The following is a 27,848-nucleotide window of genomic DNA, read 5'->3' as shown; positions in this document are numbered from 1 at the left end:
ACAACATGACTCTTGGCAAAAACATCTCTGCTTCCCATCTGTAGCCACCAGAGTTGTAGATGATTAGTAAATGTACTGCCCCAGGTGTATCAAAATAAAGCAAACTCATTTAAACCAGCCTTGCAGATAAACACTGACTATTTACCAGCCCATAAAAATTGTCTGGCCAGCTCACCCTGTATAAATCAAATGGCACTATTTTCTGGTGAGAGAGAAAATGGATAAAACTAACATATTTCAGGACTTCCCTGATGCAGCTTGTTTGGGGCTCTAGCGTAGTTATCTGTAAGATTAATTTCCAAATAACGTTTTCGGTAACCATGCCAGTGGCTCAGATACACAACACTGGCAAAAGTAAATTTTCTGCCTGAAGAAAAACACCCAGCTGTTATTTCAGAAGGGATAAAGGTCATGTCACACTGACAGAAAATCTTTGTGGCTATTAAGCCTAAACCAGACAAAGAGCTAAATACAAGTTACATTTGCACTTCAGGTAACATTTATGTGTTTGACCTCAATGTATGAAGTCCGGAGAAACAAGATCTGTAGGAGAAAAGTCAGTGAGGAAAAAAATGAAACTCCTACAGCCAACAGGAACGTCATCAACAATAACAATTAGGAAAAGAAACAAATGAACCAAAACCCTGAAAGGTATTCTGAAAGTGTATTACTTTGCCAGTGAGGAATTGCAGGCATATGTTTTACATTTTCTATCATTTTATTTGTAGAAAGATTTGGAAGCAGGATTATTTTATTGAAATCTAATGCTGGCTTGAAAAAAGTCCGTTTCAAAAGGGAATAGTTAGCTGGAAGGAAGGGCTTCATCCGGTCAGTGTTTGGGTAGCCAGACCTGGAGAGTAAGTAATCAACTTCCCGGATATAACTGGAGAATTCTGGATGACTCAACAACTCGGCCCGGGTCCCAGGGGGGTGAGCCTGGGCCAGCGGAGCAAGGACCCGGTGACTCCTAGAGTTCGGAGTTACTGTGCTTTGCAAGGGGCCAAAAATGACTCCAAGGCAAACATGGTCCAGATCCCACAGCATTTGTTGACGGACGGGGAAATGAAATATGGCAAATGCATCCCTGATAATAAGTTTTCCTTTTCTGAATCATGAAACGCTAATTCAAGCCAACCACTGTAACATGGCTCTGAAATGCTCTCATCCCAGCGCATCTTGCTGGCTGGGAGCCTGTGGCCGAGGAAGCTACCTCCGCCCCGGGACTGTGATGGTCACATCCTGACTGTAGTCCGGGCCCAGGACTGTGGCAAGTGTGTCACTCTGGCAGTGTTGGGGCTCCTCAGTCAGCATCTTATAATAGCAGGGCATTGATGAATGCTTAATATATGGGAGAGTGGGTGAGGATCTCTACTCCCCAGGACTGGGCCCGCGCTCTAGACACGCAGAACTGTCTGCGGTTTGCTGGGTGAGCCCCGCTGTTCCTGCGTGCCTTGACCCCTGCTCGTCCATATGTAGGAATGACCTTTTCTCTCCCACCCCTGGGTAACAACTACTCCAGGGCAAGCTCACCTCCAAAGCCCTCCTGGTTGGCTCCCCACCCCCAGGCTGGGCCCTGTCTCTCTTCTGTGTCTCATCACATCACAGCCCTTACGCAGCCCCAGGACTTGAGAATCTTGCTCCCTAGTTTCTGAGCTTTCTACGAGTTCAGTTAGTTTACGGAGTTTAGATTTGCTAGGCGCCACCCATCTAGCATGCTGCTGCATAACGTAGATAATAAGCTATGTTAGAGGACAATAACGTGCTTCTACAGCGGGCATATGACTATCCCCATTTTACTGATGGGGCACAGAGGGCTGAGCAAGTTGCTGAAGGTCACCTTGCTAGTAGTGGCCTATGTAACCCTGCAGTAGGCAGAAAAACAGCCCCCCAAAGTGATCCCTATCGTAACCCTCGAACCTGTGGGTATGCTACTGTACATGGCAAAAGGGCTTTGGAGATGTGACTAAGTTAAGGATCTTGAGATGGGGAGATGCTCTTGGGTGGTCTGGGTGGATCCAGTATGATCACTGGGGCCCTTTCAAGAGGGAGGCAGCGGGGGTCAGTCAGAGAAGGAGAAGGGGCTGCAGAAGCAGAGGTCAGAGAGACCAAGACTAGGAGATGCATGTGGTGGGCCCTGAGTTGGAGGAAGGTGAGGCGGGGAGTGTAGGTGGCCTCTGAAAGCCGGAACAGACAAAGAAATGGGTGCTCCCTAAGCCTCCAAAAGGAACACTGCGCTGCCAGCATCTTGATTTTAGGACTTCTAACCCCAAAACTAGAAGATAATAAATCTGTGTTGTTGTAAGGCACTCAGCTTGTGGTAATCTGTTACAACACCCACAGGTAACTCATGCAGTGCCCGTGAACTAGACGGTGAGGCAGCCACCGGAAGGGGGTGGTCACAGGCCCCTCTCAGGAGCCCCTCGCACAGAGGGCCACAGCTGGTCCTTGCACACGTGCCCCTGCTCTCCTGAGGAAGTGTGTGTGGTGACTGGAAGTACTAAGGAGGGGTTGGCTAAGGCAACCTGAACCGAGGAAGTCATGAGGCTGAGGTGGGTCCATGCCCGCCTGATTCTAGGAATTCTGCACATCCCAGTGCCAGCAATGTCTAGTCCCTGTGCAGCTGCCATGGCCAGGAAGATGTCCCCCAGGCAGAGTGAGAGGGCAGGGGGAGAGGGGCAAGCCAGGAGCGCCAGGGAAGCAGCCCTGAGGGTGGTGCACGCCCCTGGGCAGCCGGGCCCTGGGCTCAGCCCTGGTCACAGGGGTGTTGAGAGGTCAAAGCAGGTAACTTCCTACTGCGCCTGCTCTTGAAAAGCTCGGTCCATGAGTCAGGCTGTCAGTCTGTCTGCCTGTCTGGCTCCATCTCTCTCTGGTCAGGCAGCCTGAGGAGGACTAATCTGATGAGATAATGAATACCAGCCTTGGTCACCATGAATCAAAGGCCTGCAGCCAGCTGAGTCACCCGGTGGCGGTGGCTCAAGGAGAGCTGTGCTGCTCCAGGGGACCTCGCCGTGGAAACGGACCCAGACCCGGCGTGAGAGCAGGGCCTCGAAGAGCATGTCGCACTCCAAGAGCTTCGAGTGCTGTGTGTGCTCCGGCCAAGGAATTCTCCTCGGAAGGGAGCGCTGCCATGTCCCCTGTAACTCAAGAAGCGGAGATTACTGTTTCCGGAGAAAGGCTGGGCAGGAGTGGCCACCGCGGATCTGTGAGGCCTTGAGGATTTGGCCAGCTGCGGCCGCCACTGTCCCAGAGTGACCTCACTTGGCCAAAAGGTGTCGGAAGCCAGGACGGCACTCAGAGTCCCCCCAGCAGTGTGACAGGCACGCTGCGACTCCTGCCCTGGGCTTCTCACTGCTAAGTGCCCACCCGAGGCGAGACGAGAGCCCCACCCTTGCCTGTGGGCCCTCCTGGGCTAGCAGGCCAGGGGGCCCGGCTGAGGGCTGGTCTGGGTCCAGAGATGAAGCCGCAGGTCCCAGGCACCACAGGCCCCCTGCTCTGCCGGCCTCAGTGCCCAGCGAAGCCTGAGGAGGTGGCACCATCCCCACAGGGTGTGGTGGGCAGTGGCCATCTTGGCCCCCTGCTGCGCCCCTGCCATTCCTCCTCCTCCCTCAGGAAGTGCCCCGTGTGGACGGCTGTCTCTGGCTGGCAGGGATGGGGGGCCCCCATGACAGGACCAGCCCAACACATGCCTGCCTTGCTCCGCACGCTGGGGTCACTGCTTTCACATCACACCCCAAACCCGAGCTCTGATGGTGAGTCACCACTTTCTCATTACCCCTAAAACCAAAGCCCCCCAGGGAATGGCTGACAAGGGTCCACAACCAGTGTCCGTCCCTACTAGAGCTTGCCTGACTCTCTGCCTGGCCAGCCACTGCGGGGTCACCCCTGCAGCCAGCAGGACGACAAGGCAGTACCCTCCGTGGGTTCGCTGCCTGAGTCCTGGGGCCAGAGCAGCAGCCATAGGGGTGCCGAGCCCACAGGGCCCTGGGAGCTCTGGCCCCAGAGGGTGGGCATTGGGGAGACACCCACCGGGGCCTGGACCCTCCCTCTTTTCATCCAATCACCTCTTTAATTTTAGAGCTTCTGTGGCTGTCTGGGGCGACTGCACAGCGTGGGAGTTAGGCATGGGCTTTGGGTCACAATGTCTTGGGTTCAAATCCCGGCCTACAACCTTGGGAAAATGACTTCAGGTCTCTGAGTTTGAGCTTCACCTTCTGTAAAACCATAGTCATTGTCCCTAGCCTAGGGTCCCTGGAGGGTGAGAAGGACAGTGCTACCAAATACCTGGCCCTGTGTCCCCGCCACAGGCAGCCTCTAACCTGGCCACCACAGCTGTCGCTCGAGGCCACCTTCCCATCAGGGAGCCCCTTGGGGACGCACAGGTCCCTCACTCTGCCTTCACACCCACACGGGCATACAAGATCCACAAACACCTGTGCCCCTGCTCTTTCTCTGAGCTCTGGGTCCAGGTGTCCCACCCCAGATGTCCCCACCTTCCCTCCCACACACTGCTGGTTCCTGTGTCAGGAGTGACATCTCTCCACCTTCGGGCTCACAGATGATTTGCATCAGCTCTCTGGCACCCTCAGCCCACGGCGGGCATCCCCCTTTGAGCACTAAGGGGCACTTACACAATTAGAGTGCTGGTGGGAAGTTCTGTCAGTCTGTCTGCCCAACTACCTGCTAAACTGTCTGCAGACAGAGCTCACGGCTGTTTGTGCCCCTCATCCCATGGGGCACACCCATAGGTGCTCACGCATCTCTCGCTGGACAGCACTGGGCTCCCCACTTCGGCATGCCCAGCACCCAGCATGGCTCCAGCTCCACTCAGGAGCCAGCTCCTCCCCCTGCCTAGACAGCAGGCACCAGGAGGGATTTGTCTGAAAAAAGGGAAGTGCCCCAGCCCTGCTGCTGGGCACCCAGCCAGTGGCGGCCACGTACCTGGTCCCCAGAGCGTGACGCACTGCTGTTCATGTGTCTGACAGATGCCGTTGTAGCAGTAACCATCCACCCCCTGGCACGGGTGCCCATCGTGCAGGTACACGTTGGCTGGGCACTGGGGGCTGACCCCCGTGCAGAACTCAGGGAGGTCACAGGAGTTGCCGGAGCCCCTGCACGCCGTCCCCGCAGGCTTCAGCTGAAAAGAGAGAGCTGTTGACAGTGTGCACACTGTGGAAAGGGGGAGCAGGTCCTCAGCAGCCCTCGGGGTGCAAAGGGGGAGAGCCATCCTCATTCAGCCTCACACAGGAGGGTGAGGCTTTCACAGGAAGCCTCCTTTACAACAGAGAGCGTCATTCAATAGACAGGCACTCCCAGCTCTGGGGCTCACCTTTCCGCTAAGAAGAGCAGCCTCTTTTTAATTTCATGCAACAGCATCTTCTGGTGAGCAAACAAGTCAGTCACTGGCACTTGTCCCCTTAGAGGATGCAGAGGGGAGAGTGTTGGCTTATGGGCTCGTTAATTCTGAAGGTCTCTGCTCACCAACACCATCATGTGGTTAAGATGGTGGGCGCTAGCATTTGTGGGCAAGTGGACAAAAATAATTCCAAGGGCACAATCACAATAGCAATTATTTGTCATCAAATCATAGAGCTCAAAACCTGTCTGTAGGACTTGACAGGGCAAGGGAGAGAATTGACGCAAGGGAGCTGTAAGGATGTTAGGAACCATCTGACCAACACTGCATCTTTTTGTGGCTGAAAGTAAGGCTCAGAGTGGCCTGTCTGAAGCTACATGGCCAGCGGTGTCCCCCACCACACCCCCTTCCAGGCACCTTCCACCGCCAGCTGCTATGTGCCAGGGCGTGCCAGCTGCTTTTAATGTTCCCCATAAGTTAACCACAAGTAGGAAGGGGATAAAGGGTATTTTAAGCAGAATGTAAATTGCTGTAATGTGCTTCTGAATCACCGCGCTCTAGTGGGTAGCTAAGAGGGAGTTTCCTGCAAGCAGGATGCCAACAGAACTGCATACTTAAAAAGAAATAAAACTCTACCCTTAGAATCTCTGAATCGAAGTTCAGTCTTCTACTCTGTCAGGTCTCAGCTGTGAAAAATGAGACAGACAATGGAATTGACAAACAAACGCAGTCCTGTGGCAGAGAGGGCAGAAGCAGAAACCTGCAGCTCTCGGCTGGCACATGCTGGTAGGAGGGCACTGGGATCCAGACGGTCACCAAACCCCTGGAACAACCCACATGGCTTCTCAGTCCAGCAGGCAGATGTTCTTGGGGTTGAGCAGAGGCTGCGTGATGCGGGTGGGGGCCTGCTCTTGCTTGTTCTTGCAAGGGTGATAGGACCACGTGTATTTCCAACAGCACAGCTAGTATGTTTGACACTGGGCTTGAGTCTTTCGGTCCACTTACTTTTCAGCCCATAATGAAATAATTTATGACAGATGGCTTAGCATGTGCATTTCATCCGAAGGTTGGAAGATAAGAAAAATAGGAGGAGGGTAATGCCAACTTGTGTGAAGAGTTAAGAGTGAGTGTGGGGAAATCACCCCGCCCCATCGCTTGCCCCACAGCGGTGTGGAACCACGTGAACCTGTGGGTGACCTTGGGGGCAGGAGAACTCACCTGGCAGTCCTCACAGCACAGCCCGTGTGCGCATACAGCGTCTGGCTTCAGGGTACAGGTGGTGGCGTTGCAGCAGAGATTCATGCATTCCTGGAGAGGGGAAGGGGATTCATTTGACAGGATCACTGGAGCAACTAGTCATGGAAAGCAAGGTGGCATCTTAAGTGACTGCAAAAGGGAAGAAAGAACCAGAGAGCCCGGCTCTTGAGCTAAAAACCAGCCTGAAGGAGGATTCTCTTCATCTGCAGAAAAGTAAAGCTTTAGTTAAGTGTTTATGAACTGACTGATCCGCGGGTCCCTGGGAAAAGTCAGCAGCACTTGAGCGCCTTTCATGAAGGGCTAAGAGCCTGGACAGGACTGGCTGAAAGTCATCCAGGTCAGCAGCAGCTGGGGCTCTGCAGGGAGGTCTCCCACTACTGCAGGTCTTACTGCAGTGAACTCTTTCAGGCCACTGGAATATGTGGAACTTAATTATTTAAAAATATATACGGATGCATGGAAACTTTACATGTCAAAGACTGACTGTCTGCTCCTTTTAATCTGGAGCATTCTGGCAGGAAATGAAGTCAGATTAATTGGATTTCAACCACAGTTCCTACAATCTCACCGAATGCCCAGATGAGGCTCTTCTCAGCACAGGTGGGCTGTCCCACCAGCCAAGGTACTCCTCGGTGGGAAATGCACGTTAGAATAACCATGAGGCGGAAAGGAGGCCTGTGGGCTGTGTGCATTGACTTGCAAGGGATTTAAACAGTGAGATCAAACATTAGATGGATTCTCCTCTCGAAATACAAGTGAGAGAGGAAATTAACTTCTTTGTTAAGCTATGCTTCACAAGTACCCAGTTTTTTATAACAAAAGGAAACAAGAGATGGACACCTTATGCTTTGCTCTCAACAAAGGGCCTATATACATTTATCTAGTGTATTTATGAGGTCCTTGTTCTTTAGAAAATTCCAATAATTGTGTTTACACATTGTAAAATTAAATTATCAGAAGGGAGAGTTCAGAGTCTACTTAGTACTGATGAATTTATCAGTGTCCTTTTATTTAATATATGATGTGTGCTTTACTACACTGGTGGATAGTGACTGCACTGGGGTATGGGAGGGGACTCGATAACAAGGGTGAATGTAGTAACCATATTGTTTTTCTTGTGAAACCTTTGTAAGAGTGTATATCAATGACACCTTAATAAAAAAAACTATATGATGTGTGCTGAAGAATTTATACACTATTGGCTAGAGTGAAGCCAATCATATACTACATATTCAAGAGTACAGTAGTTTCCTCCTGGAAACCATCTTCTGTGAATGAATTTATTATTAGTATCATAAGCACAATTAACAAAATTCTGTCAATAATCCAGAAGATTGATGGCTAACCTGGATAGCTGAACTGTACCCTGTGTGAAACTGAATTATGCTCTCATTTGGGGTTTACCATTGCTCCTGTTAGACTTGTATCCAAAGTCATTAAATTTTAAATTTGTTCAAGGGCTTTATAAACATCCAGAGGACATAATATTCACAGGAAGATAAAACTGCCACCCAGACGTCATAGCTACAATGTTAATGACAGTAAGGGTCTCTAACTCATAGACTTACAATCCTAAAATATTTAGGAACTTGTTTTGTTTTTTTAAAAGGCATCCATCAGTTGCATTCCCGATGAGTGCCATCAAATATACAACAATGTCACCCTGTTCATACAGTCTGGCAGGCTCTACTAATGATGCATTAACCAAATTACAGATTTCCTTGAACTTCGAAGTCAAATCAGCCATCCTAAAACTGGGTTCTGAGACCCTGTGAGACTACCTCCCCACCTCCCCGCAAGTTACTAAATAATATCAGCAGCAGCTCAAATGGAAATGCAGCCAAGTAGAAGGGCTCTGACTTTAAAGGGGATTGATAATGTGGGAAAGATAACTAAGTTTAAAAGATATTTGTGAGCTACTGGCATCCTATTGACTTTAAACAAGGAGATAAGGCTGCTTTCCCAAACCTGTTAGCTGGAAGAATGAGTGAGTTGTCAGGAAACCCTTATGGCTGGTGCAAGTCCAATCCCCTGTGCAGAAGGCTCCGGCAGTCCCTTGTCTCTTTAACTACCCAGAATCGGTTTCTTCTGCAGTACTATATTTATCAGAAGAGACAAATTCCTCATCTGTTGATACATTTATTATTTTAATACTCAATAGAGAAGTTCAGCGGAGCTCGTGAACACTAGGTCCCCAAAGAAGAAGGAATAATGAAGCCATTAGCGGATTCTCTGCAAATGCCCTAATTGTCACTCTGGTTTCGCAGGTAGTAGACATAGACTCTTAATCACTGTGAACTAGGCCAAGGCTATAAGGCATCTTCTTGAAAATAGTGGAGGTTATTTTTGAGGGCACGGGGGAGGTAGCGGGTTCCAGTTGTGAGGGGGGAGGTTGTTCTGTCCCTATTCGCTCACTGATCTGGTGACCCACTGAGTGCCTCTGTCCAGGGGACACATGGACCAATACAAAGCAAAGGTGGGACGGGTATTTCCAGGGCCTGAACCCTGGGTTGCGGAGGATGAGCCCAGTTAACAGCTGTGACTGCAAGTTCTGGTCTAAGCAGTTTGGAAGCTGGATATAGGTTGTCACACCATTAGATACAGTTGGAGCTTAGACCTTGAAAAGCAAAAACTAAAACACTAAAAGCTGAGCAAGAAATTTCTTGAAAGAACAAATTTTGGATGGGAGTTCTCGTCAAATATCAAGAACTTGTCCTCTGAAGTAAGGACCCTGACCACAGAAGCACGCAGCTGGGAATCCCGAGCAGGCAGAACACAGCTCTGCGTAAGGAGGGGTCTGCTTTACTCGGCGCTGCCCTGCAGGGCACCCTGCTGCCTGGGCAGGTAGTAAGCACCTGTCAAGGCTGAGTGACTCTGTGGTGGAGATAAGAGAGTGTCAAAACTGCAGAGGCTGGCAAATTTCAGGCATTCGAGCATCTGGTGGTGATGGTGGTGGAAGTGGAGATGGTGACGGCGTGATGGTGAGGGTGTCAGCAATGCCAGTGGTGCTGCTGGAATATGGAGTAACTCCTGACAAAGTCATTCCACACCTGAGAGCTCAGGGCTCCATGAAGAGCTATCAGATTTATTTAGATAAACAGTTATAAGAAGTTCAAATCAATGGCAAATCATTTTAAGTCAACATGCTCTCTCCTGAGACATATGGGTGATTTCAACTAATTTTAAAGTTTTCTTCAAGTAATCAACATTTCCAAGGAATTTCCCCTTTGCATACCCCACCTCCTGATGGTTTCAAGTTTTCCTCCACCAGCCTTAAAAAGGGTTTCTGCAGCCCCATAACAACAAATGGCTGCACACCAGCAGCCACTCCCTGTGCATTGTGGGAAAACTGAACACAGCTGTGGAGTGCTGTCATCACTGACAAATCCTGAGTTTGCAAGGGCACCAGAACATGGTCCACAACCTCCATGCCCCAGGACTAACTCACTCCCAACATGCCTGTAGAAACGGTCAGACTGAGACCAAGACCCTTCCTGCTGGTATGAGAAACCTGAGAAGCAGAGGCTAGGACATCAGCTGATTGTGTGATGAGCACAGGAATTTGGGGGATGTCCCAGGGGCTCAGCACAACATCCTTCCACCCCAGAATCCTCCTCTCAGAGCAGCCCTCCACACATGTTCTTCCTGAAGCCTCATTAAGCCCATCTGTGAAGTTAGCTAAGCCCGCCTTGAACTTGTCGACCATTTCAGCCTGCATGAGCTCTCAGGGTGGAGTGGGTGGGGTGGGTGGGGGGAATCCCACATGCCGACTGCCTGCTAGACAAACTGCTTGTTTTGATTTATTCTAGATACAGCCTCTTCCAAGCTTTGACGGGCACTTGTTTCACCAGGAAATCTCACCGTGCCCGTCTTTCTCTTTCTTTCTCAAGACTATTCAGAGATAAAAAAGAGGCTGTTATAATTTTTATGTTGACTAACTTTATCTTGGACCCTACAGAAACAGGAATATTTCCTGACATTGGCTGGAAAACAGGGCTAAATAAGCCCTTTGCTGGATAAAAACATTCCCAGCTTTCACTTACTGCTTCTGAAAGCTAGCAAGCAAAGAGGCAGACGCCTGGGGGCCTCCGCCTGTTCACCCCGAAGAGGCTGCCGCAGCTGTGGGAGGAGCTCTTGGTTAAAACTGAATGCTGCTAATTCATATTCCCCTCTGGTCATTTGCCTTACAAAGAGAAAGAAATGGTGCTTATGAGCCATTTGAAGCTAGCATTTCAAGGCTTTCTTCTCTGTCAAACTCAAAAATGAAATGCTTTTTCATTGTTCCTGTCCTCAGCCAGAATACAGTGTCCTTCAACAGAGATGGTTCTTTATCGTTTTCAACTGGTGATACAGCTTATTCTGTGCAATAGTTAACATTCTAGAAGGCCGCCCTGGCTTGTGAGGCCTTGTCAGACTTGCCAGCCTGAATGTCTAGCGCTTCCGTTTGCGGTGCCAGGCCTCTAAGCCCTCGCTTCTTTGCCCAGCCACGAACAGAGGCAAACATCCGAACACAGGTCCCTTACCTCTGGCTCCCCACAGTCACACTCTTCTCCTTCTTCGACATATCCGTTCCCACACTTTGGGCCCCCAAAAGACTGCTTAACTTCTGGCAGGTTGAAGAGGCACATGCCCACGCCTTTCTCCAGGCTGGCCTCCAGGTCCTTCCTGCTGCAGCTGCTGAACATCATGGGGAAGGGGTACCTGCGGAGAGGAGCCAGAATGGTCAGTTGCCCCCTGGCCTATCCCCTGAGCCCTTCCTGTGCAGATATTCATGGTGGCAACAGGCAGTACCCACCCAAGTGTCCACTGTTAGTCTCAGGGAACAAATGCTGAAATGCCCAGCATACACTGAGGCACATTCAGCCCCTGAGATCTATTCCTGTACAGTGCAACACCACTAATGAGTGCTTTATCAAAAAAGAAATGATCTTTTGACAGTTGTCAAATCAACAAGTTTAGATGGAATCTTGCTACAGACATTATTAACAGTTCTGCATGGAATGATGCAATGGAAGTGAATTCTGCAGCTTGTAAATGTTAATGCATAGCAATTGTCCTGATCAGAACGTGCAAAGAAGAAAAAAGCACAACGACTATGCTTATCAATTCCGTGGTTGCCTGAACACAACTGCCATACTGTCGGTGAGGGCCGGCTGATACTGGCGTTCATGTCTGTGAAGGGCCAACCACTGTCTTTCCCCTGCAAGCTGTAAGAGAATGGAGGCAGCCAGAAATGCAGCTCCTGCTCTTGCCTTGAAATAGCAGAGCTACAGAGGGATGTGGCAGAGCTGGCCAACCTCCCTGCAAGGCTCATGCTCCCCCTTGCATGGTCTAGAATGGCTGCCTAGTCTCCTTGCACCCAGGTGGTCTGTGTGACTAATTCTTGGTGAAGGAACACGAGCAGAGACAGGGTGACATAGCCACTTCTGGGTGGAGGCAGTTAAGCTGACTGCTCCCCTTTATGTCCTTTCTTTCTCTTTCTGCCAGCTGAGCTCAGGGTATCCCAATGTCCTAGGAGATGGAGGAGCCAGACACAGCACCTGGTCCTGACTCACTGTGCAGATGGAATCCACCTGCGGCTTTGAGCCCCAGCGTGTCATACGGAAGGAAGCACACCTCTATTAAGGGAAGCCACTGAAAATTGGAGGTTTGTTTCCTATAGCATCTAAAATATTGAGGGTCCCGCTCTCTTTTCATATGCATTTTTCCATGTCTATAGGCAGCAAGGATTATAAGGGGCAAGCGTGCTAGAAATCCGGAAGTTTTATTACTTAGTGAGCAAGCAGGACCTGCTGACCAGCAAATTCAGCAGCCTCTCCCCATGCAGACATTTGCAGCATGACATTAAAACTGGATCTTAATTAACTGGCCAAATCAACGAAAGCTGCTGTATCTCCCCGAAGAGGGCAGACTAGCCACCATTCAGTGACAGAGTTTGGCAATATTTTGATGATGATGATGTCCATGGTCAAACGAGTAACATTGTCTTATCCTGCCCGCCCATTCCCCCCACTCTAATTTTCTATCAGTCTCAGGTAATTAACTCTGGAGTTAATGCCAATATACAAATAAATCAATAAACGCAAATTCTGCTCTTGGATGCAAAGACAATAAGCGAAGGACTCATTTAGAGCATTGAACAAAGTTCCTTCTGGAATCTTTAACTTTCCTTGGCAGGCAGATTGATTATTTCTGGTATCAAAGCGATGCTGAACAGCCTCAAATGAGGATCCACAGAAAAATGATAACGTTATCAATTTGGAAGAGCTTTGTATTGAAAAGATGATGGTGCATTACACAGGGAATTGAGAACAGTTCTCTTTGCAAAGAAATAAACTTCATCAAGGCACATGTCGGACCTCCCTCTATGTGTGAGAGTTTTCTCAGGGCCCGATCTGGGAGACTAAACAACTTTCTCAGTGATATAGTGCAAGTGGGTGTTGTGACGAACTCTTATCAGTTCATTCGGGAAAGGAACTCATTTGTAGACTATGTTAACTGTTAATTAGGAAAGACATTAGGATAAATTACAAAACTCAGGAGGGGTTTATGGCAAGGATAACAGGTGAGAGAAGCCTGCTGAAAAAGTGCTATGAATCCCCTGCTTCACAAGTCTGCAGAGAATGTCCCCCAAGGTCCAGAGATTCGAGGGCTGAGACCAGCTTCAGCAACAGCTTCAAAGCAAGTTCTCCCATCTCACTGCCTTTCAAAATAACAAATACATTTTGGGCTTTGGGGGTGCTGACATTAATGGATAGAAACAAGATGAATGAGATCAGTTTAAGTCCAGGACTTAAACTTCAGATTGTTTGGAAGAAGGGAATAGATCACCTCTGGCAAAACCACACTTGTGGGCCTGGGGTAGACGTCAGATACAAGTGTAGTTATCTGCAGAATAATGAATTTCTATTGCTTTTAACTTTGCTCATTCTACTGAAGGACAAACCCCAAGTGCTTTTAAAATCTCCTCTCATTTAGTATCATAGATAGACACTATCCATCCAATTCACAGGCTCTCAACCTTGCTTTGAGGAATGACGTCCAGGTATTAATTCGTCAAGGTGTCTCTACTTCAACAGCAGAGAAACACCTCTCCTCAGATGCCAAATGCAGTGCTAATAAATTGCCAGCAATGAAACAGACCCTCCCTCAGGGTCGCTCACCGCCAGCCCAGAGCCGGGCCTCACACCACACAGCCTGATTTCACCAGCCTGCCTTCAAAGTTGGTACAATGAAAACCTCCAGCAACTGCTGGCCGTGGCCCCCAGCTCTGCTGCGAGCACCTGTGAGCGGGTCCTCTTTCCTTCCAGCCTGAGGCCTGCCTTGCTCAGAGAGATTCCAGTGGGGCCCCTTGGGAGGGCCAGAGACCCTTCCCCAAACATTCCTCCCTTCTCCATGGGCTGGACCATGCAGCGTTCCTCCTTCTACGTGAGGATGGAAAATGCATCTGCATCATCCAAGAATTCTCTCTTGATGGCAAATGGTGATGAGATTAGGGAGTGTTTTGTACCTGTAGAGTCCCTGTGCTGATTCCACTCTTTTGTGATTTCTTACCAGGGAGGCTAGGTGACTACTTCATTATGATAGAAAATTCCTGAACTTATTTGGGCATTTAGAGGAAATCAGGTTGTACAGGGAGAAAGCAGAGCATCCTGTTGCTCATCATTTCAATTATTCTGCAAATATTTATTCAACACCTACTGTGTGCCAGGCATTGTTCAAGACCTTGGGGACATGGGAATGAATAAAACATACAAAAAATCCTGTCTATCCAAGAGTTTCATTCCAGTGGGGCCGAGAGGCAAGGCGGTGACGGGGCCTGCGAAGTGTGCGAGAAGGGGATGGATGTTACAGAGAAAAATGTAACAGGCAGTGGGGAGGAGATGAGTGTGGGGGGCTCTGAACGTTTAGGGAGGGTGGTCAGGAAAGATCTCACTGGGGGGTGGCATGTGAGGCTCTCACCAGGAGGATGTGAGGGACCGAGTTATGAGCACATCTGGTGGAAGAATGTGACAGACAGAGGAAAGAGCCGGTGCTAAGGAGTGTGGACAGGCATGACCAGCCCATAGGACCTGGTGGAACAGAAGACAAGCAGGGTCCTCTTTCAGGAACACATCCCCAAGAGGCAGCCCCTTCTCCAGAGAAGGCCCCTCAGCTGCTCATAGTCATGTCAGTAGAGAATCATTAATTTGGGGGACGAGGGGGGCTTGGCCTGCAGGGACCAGGCACTGTTAATGGCTGAAGAACTTCACACGCCTATTATTATCCCCATGTTTAGCAAATTATTTTTGATTGGCAAACAAGTCTTCTCATCATCTTCCTTCTTCTGCTGAGCCCCCCCCTCAGCTGATTGGCGAGTAGCTAAAAATTACATCTGACCCAACGGACCTCTCCCGATAGGCTTTAGTGCTCTAACATGATTTCAAATCTCAAGAGAAGGGAATTTTATGGTACCAGTTATGAGATCCTCTCATTACAATACCACCCTAATCTACACATATTTGAATATTTTTTACATCCAAATAGCTACTGATTGCCCATAGCCTAGTGCACAGCGGCTGTCACTGACTATTGGCTGAAGACGTCAAAGAACAGCGCATTAGTTTGCATGAAAAAATGTGCCAATAGATCATGAACGAGGCATGGAATCCATTCCCCAGCCCAGTGTCAGGATCTAGGGACTGGATCTATCAGCACAGGATTATGAAGATTGCTATTGCTCCAATTCAGCCACATGTGAATGGATGTCACCAAGAGTATGCTTGGCGTAGCCAAGATTGTCACCCTGCTTCCTAGGTGCTGACTCTGTATCTGAGCTTTTGATGACAGAAGAATTAAATCCTTTAGATGTTTGCTGCTCTTTCACTTAGTCATTCATCCACTCACTCACTCTGGAAGCAGTTTTCAAGTGTCTATTATGTCCAAAGCTCTGAGGAGAATCCCAAGATGATACAAATATGGCCCAAGCCCTTCCCACGGTCTCCCTGTAGAACCTTTGCCAAGGGAAATATCCTTATCAAATAAAATATGGTGATAATATATTTACATACATATAAAATAATTATACTTATCCATATAATATGTAAATTATATGAAATTTGTAAAATTGCTTACAATTATAATGTATACAATTAGGTTTAGTTGATATACAGTTAGGTATATAATGTATCTATTTTTTAATAACTTTATTGAGAACCTGCTGTAAGCTAGGTGATATCACGGGCCCTTGCTCATATTTTTTTCTTTTTTTGTATTTTTAAATTTAAATTCTCAAAACAATCCAGTGAGCCAGGTATTTTTATTTCTATTATGCAAACAAGGTGAAAGGCCTTGTTTAAGAGTTCAGTTAAGGGATGGCAGAGGCTAGATGGGATTCCAAGTTCAGTTATTTGAAAACCCCCTTTTTTTAACACTAATTTCAGTTCAGCCCTGATGACTTGTAGTCCTGGACGGTGATCAATAAACACTGGACGTGCCGGCTTAAACACAAAGGGAGCAGCCCTTCCATTGCACAGATGCCCGGATCTGTGGTTCTCAAAGTGCAACCCCAGGGTCAGCATCACCTACAACCTTCCAGGAATGCAAATGCTCAGGTCCCTCCCGGACCTTCTGAGTCAGAGCAGCTCAACTGTGGGGCCCAGCCACCTGTGTTTAACAAGCCCTCCAGGTCATTTTTTTAAAGCTGAGGCAAAATACACACGACATAAAATTCACTGTTTAAAAGGATAGAATCCAGTGACTTTTAGCACATTCCCCATGCTGTGCAACCATCCCCACAATCGAATTGCAGAATATTTTTCTCACTGCGGACACACCCTTGGCAGTCACACCCCCATTCTCCCCTCTCCTGGCCCGGGCCCCCACTTATCTGCTCTGGCTCTATGGATTTACCTTTGTTGAGCATTTCGTATAAAAGGAATTGTACAGTCTCTGACCTTTTATATCTGGCTTCTTTCACTCAGCATAATGTTTCCAAGGTTCACCCATGTTATGGCACCATTAGCGCTTTTTTATTATGTCTGAATAACATTCCATTGTAAGTAAGACTGTATCACAATCTACCTGTTCGTCAGTTGATGGTCCAGGCGATTTATCAAAATTAAAGTTTGGGAAAACTGACCTAGATTTAAAATACAGATGTTGTAAAGATAATATATGGACAAATCCACACCTATTTGTATAAAAAAGAATGAGAAACACAATCTAGGTGCACCATAGGTCGCCTTCTCTGTACTTAAATACTCTGAGAAGTATTCTGTTTTACACTCTGGTTCCATTTTCTGAGAAAAGCCCGACATTCGGTATTTTGGAAACCTTATGTGATTTTAGGCATGAGCTAAAAAGTCCATGAGTATCTGTCTCTTAAAGCCAAATTCAAATCACCAATGAATTTTCAAATATCTTTAAGTGTCACACCAGAGTGACAGGCTCATCTTCACACGATATGCTAAGTGAGGCTTCTCGAAAGGTTCTGACATCTCCAAGTGATGTTTCTGTTCTGGAGAAAGTTCCTTCATCTTGCTTCAAACTCCCACGTGTGCTAATTCTGCCTCGCTCTGCCTCATGCCGCTCTTGTCTTATTTTATGGCTTTATTCTCTGCAGTATTTGGGCCATATACTTGCTCATGACATCAGCGATTGTATACAACCCAGGGTCAGCATTTGAAAAGCCTCGGCTTCCTCCCCAGCTTTCAGCAAGCTCACCACAATGTGCTTCCTAATACTTCCCACAAATTATCCCAAATATGTCAGGACAGCAGCTAATTGAACTGACATATAGCAATGATAGGCTGGTGCAAAGCAATAAAATTGGGGAATTATTCAGGAAAAAAAGCCCTTTTGCATGATATTTTCCCTAGGCATTAGAATGCTTCAAAATGATTATACCTGGGACTCAGAAAGCACTGCTGCCATTAGCAGACAGCAGAGAATTTCTCAGGGTGTCTGGCTTCTGCTCAGATTGTGACCTCTTCTGTCACACACCTCCACCTTTTTCTCTAACATATAACTACTAAGGACACTTTTTCTCTAACATAGATAACTACCAAGGCAAATTTACCACGATGAATGCAAGGTCAGAAATAAAAAGGGGATGAAACAGATAGCTAGGTGATTTTGGAGAAAAAACCCTTGCACAACTCACTTTGCAAAGAAGGAATACCACTTAGAGCTTCCCACCGTAAGTGCAGTCACGGCTTAGTATTTTAGCCATCATGAAGCGGCCAAGTAAAACATTATTAGGAGTTACTTTTACTTTGACAAATCTGCAGTCAGAAAATTCTTTTCCTGTAGGAACCTATTGTACATTTCACTGCTAGATTCTTGGGGTGAATCATACTAAGCCAATTTATCAACTCTGACGGTAGAAGTCGGGAGTTATCTGCCTTGCAAAAGCTCTTTGGGAATTATTTGGAGACAACCGCTTTTCTTGTTGGAAATTAGGCAGCCAGGAAAAGCAGCTGTAATCAGGCTGGCTTCGTCGGGGCTGCAGGTCACAGTTTTTGATACTTCCTTCCATCCGTTGCCTTGTTAGCGAACGTGCGCTGGGTCCCAGGGCCCGATTTCCCAGCTCCAAGTTCTGGGGGTGACATGAGTACATGTACCGACTGCAGGAAAGAAATGAAGTGAACGGAGGGAGAATGAAACAGCCCGGGAGGCTGCTGGGAACGGCTTGGAGCCGACACAACTGTGCGACAGGAAAAGCCAAGGTCGCAGAAATCAGAGATGGAGGGGAAGCCATCCCGATTGCAAAAAAAGAAAAAGAAAACCTCACAGCTGCCACGGCTGATAAATGATTAGATGGTAAAGGGATAACCGGCTTTGGAAAACTTGCTGCTGACATTCTGTTCCTGCTGATTTCTTTCTGCAGACTCAGATGGAGTTTTAGTTTCTCCTGGCAGTGGAAGTGCCAGCTCAGGAGGCCCGGTAGGCTCTTCTCCACCTGGGCACGTGGCATGGAGGCCGTGGAGAAGGATTGAATTTGGAAGACCAGGTCTCAGCACCCCATCTGTTAAAGCTGAAGGGCAGTGGGAAAGCTGAGCCTGTTTTCACATCGCTAGGAGGAGGAGGGTAATACCAACCACCTCGCGGGCTGAGGGTCAGGATCTGTGCGCTCCAAGCAAACATGTGAAAGGCTTCGGCCAACTGTAAAGCACCGTGAGATGCTGGGTGTCAGCATTCATATAAAAAAGATGTGTATTTCTTTTTTGTTTTAGAGTTGCCACGTTGGCTATTTCAAATTACTGGTTTTCAGTGCCTTGTACATACTAACGCTTAGAAGCATTTCCCACAGGGTGTGGACTTTGTTATAACTGTAGCCAAAACGTAGCGATCTTTAAGCTGTAAAACCACAAGTACAAGTAAACTTGGGAGGAAAATGATTCAGGAGTCAAAGGAATGATCAACCAGTTAAGTCTGGTCCCTCAATTTAATACATGCATGGTGTTAAAAAGGCAAACAGACCCTGCTCCTTCTGGGAGGGCCCGGCTTTCTCCGGCTGAACCAGAGCCCGGACTCGGGAGCATAAATGATCAACCAGAAAACCAATAAACTGAAAGAAACAAAAACGAGCGTACATGGCTCTCACCTGCCCTGCGGCTGTGGTGGTTCTCAGTTCCTGGAAGTCTCTTCCAAATGTTTTCCCCAAAGCTTGTGTCTTGGGAGCTCCCTTCTTGCATTCCTTCCCCTTCTGCCCCACAGCCGAGGCCAGGCACTGGGCTCAGAGGGGACCACCGAAGACCAGACCTGGCCTGTGCTGTCTGAGGGCACCATCTAACTCCTCCTTCTTTATCATGAAGTCCACAACTAGCTTGAAGACCTCTTCCAAACACAGCTCACTAACTCACAGTTCAGGGCCATGCCGGGTGTCCTTCGTGTCTCCAGGGTCCCGAGCCCCTCCTACCCCCGATCCCCCCCCTGATATGCTCTTCTCTTCGTAGCTGAGAGTCCCAAGCACAGCAAAAGAGTGCAAGAGGTCACAGTTGGGATGGACTTGGCCTGGCCGAGTTTCCAACCAAAAATTCTAGGCCCATCTTCAGAAAAACCTTTAGCTTTTCACAGTGAACACCCAGGAATAAAAACTTCTGATCACTGTGCACAGAATTTGGGTGCAGCCAAGACTGTCCTGCTGGACAGGGTGGTGGCGTCCACATCTGTGGCAGCTGGCTGGGTCCTCAGCAGCCTGGGAGGACCGAGGTGCCGCTCAAGGAGGTCATCCCATCTCAGGGCCTTCTGGCTTCACCTCGCCTCGCGGGCCAGGGCTGATGAGAGCAAACAGGAGGAGCAGCCACCATTCTGTTGTGAGCCCTGCCATGGGGCAGGACCTAGGGGGGCATTCCCACTCACGGACACTGTTGGGGGCCAGATGACCTCATTCTTATTCTACAGACAAGGAAACTGAGGCTCAGAGAGGTTAGGTACCTTGCCAGTCATGTGGTTCTAGAGTTAGGAGTAAAAAACAGTTCTCTGACTGGAAGGCCCACATTCTTCCCCCAAATCACACTGCCTGCTGGGCAGTCATGAGGTCCCCAGGAGTGACCCCCAGGCCAAGGGCCTCAGGGCAGGAGCCTCGGGCGGTCTCCAGGGATACCATACAACAGGCTGAGCCCGGAGCCTCAGCATCATTGGAGATAGGTGGCTGCCCGGGCCTCCTCCGGCTCCCTGGAGTTGGGAAGAACAGGTGAACGCAAACCCCCATGATCCTGTGGGCGACTCCAAGCACACCTTCAAGCCCCTCCCTGAATGTCTTTGGTGTAATGGAAAGCAAAGGCCTGGGCTTAGATTTATCCTGCACACCTGAGGCCAGGCACACTCTGGAACGCACCTACCTGAGGGAGGCTCTGAGCCTGTCCAACACGCTGTGGGCAAAGGGAATGGTCAGCCCCCTGGGAAGCAGTGTTACCACTGGCGGGCTTCTTGGGGTGTGGTGGGAGACAGAAGTGACCCAGAACCCACCTTCTGCCCACGTGGGGAGGCGGGGTGGGGGAGGCTGGGGAGCTTGGGCACGGGGCCACGGCAACGAGGACGCTGGTTCTCACGCCACAGTGGAACCCGGGTGAGCCTGGAGGAATATTCGTCCCCCCATCAACCCCAGGAATGGAAGGTGACTGCACTGGGACCAAATGCTGACCCAGCCAGCCTACCAGATGGGCTGCAGAAGGCGAAGGAGAGCACGAGGCCAGGACCAAATGATCAAAAATGCCTTTAGTAGGACATTTCCATTGTTAATAGCAAACACCTGGGGCCCTGAGTGGAGCCATCTGTGGCACATTATAATTCATGTTTTTAACACATGAACTTTGACCTCTGCTCCTCCTCCCCGGAAACCAATTAAAGCACAAATGTAATTTCCCAGAACTTTTAATAAAGATACCAACTGAGCTCTGTCAGTTGAGAGATGCACAGGAGACCTTCACGTGTTACCAAAGGGAGACCCCTCACTTCTGTGCCTGATGGCCGTTTCCTCCCAAACCTAGTCCTGAAGGGTGAGGGGCTCCAGGGCCAGGGACCCAGGGCCACAGTAAAGGGACCCCAGCCCACCAGAGGCTGTGTCTGAGACAAGCTTCTCAGATGCAGTACAAGGAACGGCCGCTGTCTCTGCATGGGGCTCGCTGGGGCCTGGGCTCTGGCAGACGTAAACAGATCCAGGGGATAAATAAGGGACAGTTTACTGTCCAAGATATCTCTCTTCTTTCCTCCTACCCCAGGAAGCAGACCTGCATAGATCACGCCAATCGCTTCTGCTGACTCTGCAAGTCTGTAACCAGGAAGACACTTTTATTCAAATATGATAGAAAAAATGGCCATGGTAGATACCCCTAAGCCACCCCACCACGGCTGAGGTTTGCATGGGCCTTGTTCTCGCCTCACTGAGCTCCTGATGCTGGGGTTGCCGTCAGGGCAACCCAGAACTCAAGAGAGGAGAGGGGATGGCCCCCTGGCCCTCCCTCCTACCGCCCTCAGCCCGGTGATTCGCAACAGAGGTCCCCTCTGCTCAGAGGCCCTGGGAAAGGGCGGAGGAACGGCCGGAGCCAGGAGCTGTGGGTGGACGGCAGGAGGCTGAACCTGGCCAACTGGGGGCCTGTGACCTCCCTGAACCCGTTTTCTCATCTGTAAAATGGAGGTGACGGCATCTGCCCTTTCCCCTGGGGGGCCAAGACAGTGACCCGAGAGGGGATATGGGAGCTCTCTGCAAGCTGGTGAGCGCTCTGTGCAGCCTGTGGGGTCTCACAGCTGCTTGTGCAGTTTCGACCCGCCTCCTCTCACTTCAGCTAGTTAAGCAAAGTCTTTCAGGAGAAGCCACTTCTGGAGGACTCTGCTTTTTGAAAGCAAATTGCCCCCGTCACCCTGATCTCCATGGAGTATTTACAGGAAAACAATGGACTCAGACACCTATTTACCTTGGATTTCTTAGCCCATATTCTTTTTTATTTTATTTTTTGTTTCTATTTATTTTATCACATCTCTTCTTGTAAGCAATTCTGGACCCACCTCAGAATGGCGTGGGATACCTAATAAGCCAACAGCCTCAGAATCTCCCCCAGAGGCTCAGCCGTCACACAAAACAGGAAGAGATGGTCTCACTCTGCACGCACCTGATCGTGTGGGAATCACCGCCCAGCTAGCCACTCATCCGCCCACCCAGGGCCCATCCCTCATTCCACTACTCTCCTTTCATCCTTTGACCCATCCTTCCACTCAAGTAGTAGTCACTGAACTCTATTATGGGCCGGGCACTGTTCTGGGTGCTGGAGATTCAGCAACGAACCAGACAAGAAACCTGACCTAGTGGAACTTGAAGTGAGTCCTTCTGAGTACTGTTTGTTGCTGAGAGACCCAAAATTTGCCCTTGACCTCACACTGCAGCCTCCATGCCACATGTCCTAGGGAGAGAAGAAAGCTGTGTGTGTGTGTGTGTGTGTGTGTATGTGTGTGTGTGTGTGATTGGCAGAATTTCAGCTATAATGTTTTCACACATGTTCTACCACAAATAAAATGCTGGATTAACGAGCAATGGCAGGAAATAATTCTCTGCTGTTGTAATGTACATTGAAAGAGGAGTGCAGACCTAAACGGTTTAAAATGGGCGCAGCGTTCCTGCCTCCCAGAAGTTGCACAGGGACTCTGCTATGCATGTACGGAGAAGGCTTCCGTCCCCACATGAAGCCCAAACACAGCCATGGCCACAAACACACCAGGTGGCTGGACTGCACGGCTGTCCTGGTCTCGTCCCCCACGGAGCCTGGCTGCATGCAACTGCCCAAAGCCTGCAGTTGGAAACTGACATTTTTCTCTGACCAGTACCCCAGAATAGATGCCTTTTTCCTCTTCCTGAGGTTTATAGATGCTGTAAATTTTTATTTGAGGTAAGTAATATGAAAGTGGAAAGGCAGGGACTTGGCTCCTGGTGACTCAGTCTTATGTCTTGGGGCTTCCTCTTGAGTGGTTTTGAAAATGTAGGTGGTTCCTTTACCTTCCTGAGCACCAGCTCTCATCTTTAAAATGGGCATAATCAGACCCATCTCACACAAGTCACCGATGAACTAGGATATCTGAGTGCAGCCCTCTAGGGTCAAAGTCAAGTTCGCCTATGCTCATTTCCTCCAAAACTGGATATTCAAGGAGCAGTGGCCGCACTTACCCATCTCCCTAGCTTGACCTCTCTGATTTGTGTCCAGCTGAAGAGATCAGGACAATTCTGCCACGCCTTCAGGCAATGCCTTTTAGTTTCCTAACTCTGCCTTAATTGCAGACAAATTCCTTTATTTTCCAGTAAGCAACATCTAATTATAGTCGGAGGTAACAAGAACACGTTCTATACTGTGTGTCCTCTTGAACTGTTGGCAGGAATCTCTCCTGACAGTTCATTTCCGCCTTACGATATTGTCTGGGTGTAGCCAGCTAACTTACCCTAGCTGGATAATTACACTGGTTCTGGCCAGTGGTGTTTTAATGTTACTAGAGTTCCTTCTTTTACAGTCTCCTTGGATAAAGATTTCCATCTTCTCCCATACACTGAAGAAGGAAGTGGAGAGTTTCTGAGACTTTTCATTGAGAGAAAAATATTCGCCCTCAAACGAAGAGCTACCAAGGGGAAATAGCTTCCTCCAATCCCGTTCTCGTAAAATCCCTTTATGACAAATGTATTTCATGATCTCAGCTCCTTAAAGTTCAAAAGGGGTTGAGTTTTAATTATGTGTGATTTGCACTGATTTCTGAGAGGGAGGTTCTCAAAGAGTACACACTTTTCAGATAGACTGAATGTCTATTAATTCCTACTACATCCGAGGTTGGGGGGCCTCTCACTGAAAAATACAGTTCATTTTAGTTCAGTGAACATATTTTCAGATAGACTCTTCTTCAAAAAGAAGCCTAATTTCCCATAATATGGGCCAGAAATTTGTGGGGAGAGTCTGCCTGCCTTACTCAGTTCTTCAGGGAAAGGGTCAGCCTCCACTTCATTCTAGAACACTTCCCTGCCCACCACCCTTTCCAACCTTTGCTCCTTATTCACAATGAATTACTGGTCATTTAAAAAAAAGTGTTGAAAAACTCTCCTCTTTTAGTGCACACACTGAAATACTAGTTATGGATGAGATGCAGTGATACCCAGGATTGTGTAACTAGGTCGGATGAGGTGCCCCTGTCGTCAGCCCTGGGGACCCCACTATGTCTGCAGCAGAGCCCTGAGCTCAGCGTGATCACCGCTCGACTTCCTGTTATCCAACCACATGAGATCCTGGGAGTCAGGCTTCCCTGCTTTTTGAGTCTCTGCCTTGCTCTGCTCACTGGGCCTGGCACGAGCCGTAAGTGAATGAGTGGTTTTGCTACAATTGGTGGCCTGACTGTTCTTGGGGTGGGCTTGTCCCGAGTCAGAGGTAAGGTGGGACTTGGGCAGCGGCCATCAGATGCGCTCCATGTCCAGACAGCCGTGGGGCAAGTAGACATGCGGTGAATGCTTCCTGGGCTGAATTAAATGGAACTGAATGAGCCAGTTACACCAACTGCCAAGTAGGATGGCGATGCTTTCTCCTTCAACACGGTCATGGTCTGGCGCTACATGCCATTCCTGGACCTCCAACCTCAGCTGAATGTAAATTATTCACCCCCTGGAGAGTGAGGGGTAACCTTCCTTAGCTGGTTTTCTCAGCCTACATTATCCTGGGCGCTTGACTCGCTGCTCTCCACTCTCCGTGGGCAGCCAGGAAGCACCTTCTTTGCTTAGGAGCCATTTTCCAGGCTGGACCAAACCAAACCAAAACATCTCCACACCCCTGATCTGAGCATCAGCATGAAAACCACGGCAGCAATTCCTTGTAGGTACACCCCTCCGGAGAGGGCTCTGCAGCGGCTCTTCGACGTAGAGTCCTTAAAGATGGCTTACTCTAGGAAGAGCAGAGTGAGATTCTAAACAGAGCAGAATCTTCTACATCAAGGATACAAGACTGGGGAGGTGAGTGTGTGGGGGCGGAGTGACGCCACCCAGCACGCTAGCACGGGACCCTTCTTAACGGATTCCAAATGCTTGTTGATTATACTAACAATAGTTTGTATACTAGCACTTCTTTTTTGTTGTTGTTTTAATAAGTTTCCTCCTTTTTTTTTTTTTTTTACAAATAGTATGTCCCTTATTCTGGCAAGCTACAGTAGCTCAGATGCTATGTGATCTTCTTTAAAGTGAAGAAACCTTACAAAATAAGTCAGATCCCATTACTGTCCTGCCTAAAACCCTCCCGTGGGTTCTTACTGGCCCGGCGGCAGCCCGTGTCCCGTGGCAGGCTGGGCCTCGGCCTCTCTGGCTCCAACCCCCTTCTTTCCAGGGGCACGAGCCCCGTGAGCCCCAGCCTTGCCCCAATCTGCTCAGCCTCCCAAGCCCTGGAGCCTGTCAGCTGTGATTCCCCCAGAGCCTCTGTTCCTCTCTGCCTCTGGATCTTTGCTTCAATGTCCCCTCCACAGAGAGGTCCTCCCCAAGCCCCTAACAGCAGTCGGGTTCCCCCTTTTCATCCTCTTTATTTGCTTCCCTCACTGCACCTTCCAACCTGCAGGTTGCTGGCTGTTTCTCGAGTCTGTCTTCTGCACTGCACACCAGTTCCATGAGGAAAACAACTGCCTGTTTACGGCCGCAGCCCCAAGAGCGGTCCCCACGCGTTCCAGGGTGCGGGGGCCCAGACAGGGCATGCTCCGGACCCAGCTGCCCCCTCAAGCGATGGCTCTGTGACCCCCGCTCTCAATGCAACAGAAAACTTTCTGCAGAAAATACAGGAAGCTCTGAGAGGGATTTCTGAATGTGAATCGAGTTTTTTTTTTTCTTTCCACTCTAGGAAGTGACATTTACTATTACATTAAAGATTCTTTTCCAAAGTGTTCAAATTATTCACACTTTTCTTACTCTCATAAATGTGGCAAAATTAGTCCTTAAACCCTGAAGACCAATTGCTGAGAAGCTCACTAACGAATGGACTCGACTGAGTTCAAACTCCCACATGGATCCTTGGACACTGCTTTTGCCAAAGAGTAATTTCCAAGACAGGTCTTAATGTTAATTATCCGGAGACATAAAACATACAGTCTGCACTCTCAGAGCCTTGCCGTAATGAATGATACAAGCCGTGCGGACCCCCCTCTGGCCACTCCTGCACGATGCAGCTGCTGCCGTGACACTGTGCCTAAAAGCCTCCACTCTATCCTAGTCCTTGCAGGCCTTTGGGGCCAGTCTGACAGCGATGGCAGTTGATGGATGCTTCACAGTTAGGATTCGGGACTATTTTGATAAAGAATAAACAGGAAACATTAAGGGATGTGCGTTTCCCTTTTAAATCGTCTGTAATCCTTGGTTCTTTTAGATCCTGGGCGACTGTCATTAAAGCAGGCAAGGTTCATCTCTTTGTGAGTCACTTTTGGGGCAAAGACGTAAATAATGTTTCTAACGTTTGCTACTTGTGCCCGAATCAGTAGTGAGGAGGAAGTCAGGAGGAAGGGTGGCATCTGGACGTGGGCCAGTGTGAAATGAGCCATTCATACAGAAACGGTGGGTGCGCTGCCGAGTCATGTGCGTGACCCCAGAGGTGCTTCCCAGCAACTGTGAGCCGGAATTCGGGAAAAGGCCTTTAAGTATTTGAGGGTTCCAACGTCTCTTTGAGCTAAATAATATTACTGCCGCCGTGTATTTGTGGAGTGATTTACAATTTACAAAGACATATGATCTCGTTCAATCCACTCTCCCACTCTCACAGGGACCCTATGAGGTAAGAGATCAGCCACGTTGAGATGATGCTGGAGGTTAAAAGCAGCCTGGAGATTCTACAATGGGTGATGGATGACTGAGGGCTGCCTGGGCAGTCTGACCTCCCCTCTCACTGTGGGCTTTCGTGATTGATTCACCCACTTGCTTAGGAGGTTGCTTTCCATCTGAGAAAATTAAAAACACCACTCTCTGGACAGGAATGTGGGATCATAAATGAGAACCAAATAGAAAAGATTTATGCAAAAGTACAAGCTCAGCAAAAGAGAAAACTTAGAAATTGCTAATAAGGTATAAATCAAGCAAAGGCTATTAGCAAGCCCCTGGTAAGAAAAAAAAATAAAGCCTTATAAACTATTTTCTGAGCAACTAACAGCACCATTTCTACCTCTGATTTCTGGGTATCTCCAGGGTGATCTGGCTCATATCCTTATATGCCACCATGAAGGCCTTCCAGTTTGAAGGTTTTACACCAAACTAGAGAGTACAAGAAGTATGCCTTCCTCTGGAGCCCCAGAATCACATAATTTTTAGAGCTGTAGGGTCTTCCTCCCTTGTGTGCTCCCCACAACAACAAGGACGGAGGCAAAAATATTGTTAAATATGTGAACCAATAAGAGGAAGGATGGGTGAGTGGACGGAAGTTTGGAAGGAATGATGAAGAGAGAGATGGACAGATGGATGCATACATGGAAGGAAGGATGGATAAAGGTTAACTCACTCATTTAACAGATGAGAAATGTAAGGCAGAGGGCTCACTAATTTGTCTATATTGCTAAAAACAGTTGGTGTTAGAATCGGGGCTACCGACTTTCTTTAATCCCAGGCTAGATTTCCCCTCTTCCACTGCCTCTTTTATCAAGGATTCCAAAACGTTAACAATGTTGATTTACAATATAATCTTCTTAGCCATTGGAAACCACTTCCGGAGGCATCTAGGCTGACGTGTTTGTGCCTAGTTGCTAATCAGGGAGATTGAGCACAGAGTGGACTTTCTGT

The 27,848-nt window shown here is 48.6% G+C and overlaps 1 protein-coding gene across 4 annotated transcripts in view; it reads right to left on the bottom strand.

Moving 5' to 3' along the window:
• ADAM12 (ADAM metallopeptidase domain 12) overlaps nt 1-27,848 on the bottom strand; it is a 328,481-nt gene that overhangs the window by 47,072 nt on the left and 253,561 nt on the right. For all 4 annotated transcript variants that reach the window (XR_012132960.1, XR_012132961.1, XR_012132959.1 and 1 more), the window contains exons 12-14: nt 11,134-11,311; nt 6,572-6,661; nt 4,939-5,134 (exon numbers count right to left, since the gene is read on the bottom strand). Coding sequence is in view for 1 of the 4 variants with exons in the window: in XM_037011665.2 (XP_036867560.2) it covers nt 4,939-5,134; nt 6,572-6,661; nt 11,134-11,311 (464 nt within the window). In the remaining 3 variants the exon portion in view is untranslated. The remainder of the gene's footprint in view (nt 1-4,938; nt 5,135-6,571; nt 6,662-11,133; nt 11,312-27,848) is intronic.

The sequence above is a fragment of the Manis javanica genome, chromosome 7 (assembly GCF_040802235.1).
Source record: "Manis javanica isolate MJ-LG chromosome 7, MJ_LKY, whole genome shotgun sequence".
Lineage (NCBI taxonomy): Eukaryota > Metazoa > Chordata > Mammalia > Pholidota > Manidae > Manis > Manis javanica.
This window is presented reverse-complemented; position numbering and strand designations above follow the sequence as displayed.